Raw genomic sequence first — 2,047 nt, 5'->3', positions numbered from 1 at the left:
AAGTACAGTTAAGGAACTTAATTTGTAAAAATCAAGCCAATAAAGACTTTTAAAGACAGATATATAGCTAGAGATTTAGTTCTGTTATCATCACAGCAAATTCATGGTTTACAAACACTTGTACACATACCTGGCAAAGCAGTTATGAAATCTCTCTGCAACATAGGTTTAAGATACGAGTTTATGTGCCCATGTTGGTAATGACACATTTGGGATATAAGATGTTCCACAAATTCCACTTGATCTGACTCTGACCACTGCTCAAAGTATTTGACACACAGTTCCTTTTCCTTTTCATAGCTTGCCGAGAGTTTCCGTTGCTTGGGCACAATCATACTGGAAGTGCCATTGGCAAGTTTTGTCTATAGAAGGGGGTTAAAAGAAACAAAACGATTAGTATTGAAAATCAGGGAAATATACACGATTTTCTGGTATGGCATGCTATGTTATGTCTACACGATTGAGCCGACTCTGTTATTCTATTAGCAATTACGTGGAAAACCACAGAAACACCATACAAAGTTGGTAAATCAGCTATAACGCCAGAAGACTAAGCATCCATTTCCAAAAGTTTGCAGAAGACATTCTTAATACTTGAACATACACAAATAAAAACTGAAAGCTGAAAGCATGTTATTACTAGCAAGCCAAAAATCTAATTTGCTTTTTCTTGTATACAACAGTTGCTGGACAGTTATACAATTACTTGCTCACAACTTTTTTTTGAGACAAGGTCTCACTCTATCACCCAGGCTGGAGTGCAGTGGTGAGATCATAGCTCACTGCAGCCTCTAGCTCCTGGGCTCAAGCGATCCTCCCACCTTAGCCTCCAGAGTAGCTGAGACTATATTGGTGCAAACTACCATGTACAGCTAATTTTTAAATTTTTTTTGCACAGATGGAGTCTTCTTTTGTTGCCCAGGCTGGTCTCAAACTCCTGGCTCCAAGCAATTTTCCTGCCTTGGCTTTTCAAAGTGCTGGGATTACAGGTGTGAGCCATTGTGCCCTGTCATCACAGCTTTTTTTTTTTTAGACAGAGTCTTGCTCTGTTGCCCAGGCTGGAGTGCACTGGCACAATCTTGGCTCACTGCAACTTCCACCTCCCAGGTGGAGAATCAAGTGATTCTCCTGCCTCAGCCTCCCAAGTATTGGGACTACAGGTGCCCACCACCACGCCTGGCTAAGTTTTATATTTTTAGTAGAGACAGGGTTTCACCATGTTGGACAGGCTGGTCTTGAACTCCTGACCTCAAATGATCTGCCTGCTTCAGCCTCCCAAAGTGCTGGGATTACAGGCAATAGCCACCGTGCCCAGCCAACAACTTGGTTTTTAATTGTTAAATAAGAAGTCCTTTATGGAAAGAGAAACCAAAGAATATTCTGAGACTCTGTGGTACCTTTTTGAACATAAAGCTAAAATAACACTCATATGCTCAATCTACCCTTTTCCATAAAATAAAATATTCTGTATTTCCCATGAAGTCTTTTTTATTAATTGACTCATTCAATAAGTATTTACTGAGCACCTACAATGTGCCCAACACTGTCCTTGGTACTAGGAATATAACAACAAAAATGACAGTCTCTAACATCACTAACATATACTCTTAGTGTAAAAGGCACATTAAAAACACAAGCAGCCAGGCGCAGTAGCTTACACCTGTAATCCCAGCTACTCAGGAGGCTGAGGCAGGAGAATAGCTTGAACCCGGGAGGCAGAGGTTGCAGTGAGCTGAGATTGCACCACTTCCCTCCAGCCTGGGCAACAGGGCGAGACTCTGTCCCCCAAAACAAACAAACAAACAAAATACAAGCAAATACTTAGAAAATATAATGTAGGTAGTGCTATGAAGAAAAATAAAGCAGGATAAAGGAACAGGAAAAAAGTATATGTTATTGTCGTAGGCAAAATTCTAAGATGGTCTCCAAGATTTTTGTTTGTTTGTTTTGAGACAGTGTTTGTCTTGTTGCCCAGGCTGGAGTGCAATGGCATGATCTCAGCTCACTGCAACCTCTGCCTCCCAGGTTCAAGTGATTCTCCTGCCTC

The 2,047-nt window shown here is 41.0% G+C and overlaps 1 protein-coding gene across 4 annotated transcripts in view; it reads right to left on the bottom strand.

Moving 5' to 3' along the window:
• The window catches only part of BTRC (beta-transducin repeat containing E3 ubiquitin protein ligase), a 228,348-nt gene that overhangs the window by 45,530 nt on the left and 180,771 nt on the right, over window positions 1-2,047 (bottom strand). For all 4 annotated transcript variants that reach the window (XM_011977424.1, XM_011977425.1, XM_011977426.1 and 1 more), the window contains one exon: window positions 131-362. In XM_011977424.1, coding sequence (XP_011832814.1) covers window positions 131-362 — 232 coding nt within the window. The remainder of the gene's footprint in view (window positions 1-130; window positions 363-2,047) is intronic.

The sequence above is a fragment of the Mandrillus leucophaeus genome, unplaced genomic scaffold (assembly GCF_000951045.1).
Source record: "Mandrillus leucophaeus isolate KB7577 unplaced genomic scaffold, Mleu.le_1.0 Scaffold18, whole genome shotgun sequence".
NCBI classification, from domain to species: domain Eukaryota; kingdom Metazoa; phylum Chordata; class Mammalia; order Primates; family Cercopithecidae; genus Mandrillus; species Mandrillus leucophaeus.
Note: the sequence above shows the minus strand (reverse complement) of the source record. Positions and strands in the feature narration are given on the sequence as shown.